General features: G+C 31.5%; 1 protein-coding gene across 1 annotated transcript in view; it reads right to left on the reverse strand.

Annotated features, from left to right (window-relative positions):
- The window catches only part of LOC109541971 (ATP-dependent translocase ABCB1), an 11,392-nt gene extending 10,704 nt beyond the window's left edge, over positions 1-688 (reverse strand). The window contains exon 1 of the mRNA XM_019910989.2: positions 486-688. Within this exon, the coding sequence (XP_019766548.2) occupies positions 486-514 (29 nt within the window). The 5' untranslated portion in view covers positions 515-688. The remainder of the gene's footprint in view (positions 1-485) is intronic.
- Between the last annotated feature and the right edge of the window lie 355 nt (positions 689-1,043).

A 1,043-nucleotide genomic window follows, 5' to 3' on the forward strand; every position in this document is an offset into this window, starting at 1 on the left:
AAAAAACAAGCATGTAAAATTTTGATTTTTGGTCGAAATTTTTCTAAGGGTGGAGGTCGATTTTTTGAAAAAATTTAAATTTTCTCAAAATGTCTTAAATTTCATCGAACTCAAAAAACATGGTAGAAGTTTCAGATCCGAAATAATGGACATTTTCGGCACATTTTAAGCGTTTTTTGAGTGTTCACGCTCTTTAGCAAGGATGGGGGTCGATTTTTCAAAATGTCTTGGACACACAGAGCGGGATTAACACACAAGTGTCTTAAGACACAGTATTACCCAGGCCTAAATTATACTGAGTATCATTCAAAAATCTCAAGCAGTTTTGAACTATTAAAACGCGTTTTTTTCAAGAACGTTTTGCCATCATAGTGGCAAATCATAAGCAAACTCCCTGTATATTCGGTAGAAGTACGTCATGCGCTATGATTAACTACAGCGGCTTCAATGCACTTGAACTGGACAAAAATAGTTCACCTACTCACGTTTTTAGAAATGCCTCGTTTTCCTTCATTTCACCAGGATTATTTGCATTAAAAAATTATGTTTTATACAAAACCACACCCGCACAAAACTAAAATTAGCACGTTATTTAAAATAGTAAAAAATAATTTGCCAATACAGAGTACCTATAATGATTGGCCTGAAAATAGTAGGTACATTGTTACGTTGAAATTGAACGGATAACTATAGTGGACTGTTTTAAATATCTGTTAGGATAATTGAGGGAAAAGTACGCTGGCAAAATAACAATCGGTTAGTTTTTTGTTTTAATCAAGCAAAATTTAGATATTAATATTTCCAATTTATTTCAAAAAATTATATCTACAAATTCAGAAAATAAAATTAGAAAACACATAAAAATTAAGAAAAATATTGCGTAATAAAGAACGAGCACAAAATGTTAAATCAGGCTGACGCAATTAAATAACGTTTGTTAAAGCTTAAAGCAGAGCACTTGAACTATCGAACTTGATCAATGCTTAAATTGAAATAGCCGAATTTAATATACGGGATTAATGAATAGAATATGGGTACGTTGT

The sequence above is a fragment of the Dendroctonus ponderosae genome, unplaced genomic scaffold (genome assembly GCF_020466585.1).
Source record: "Dendroctonus ponderosae isolate FM_Combo_2020 unplaced genomic scaffold, Dpon_F_20191213v2 Dpon_F_20191213_8, whole genome shotgun sequence".
Classification (NCBI taxonomy): Eukaryota; Metazoa; Arthropoda; class Insecta; order Coleoptera; family Curculionidae; genus Dendroctonus; species Dendroctonus ponderosae.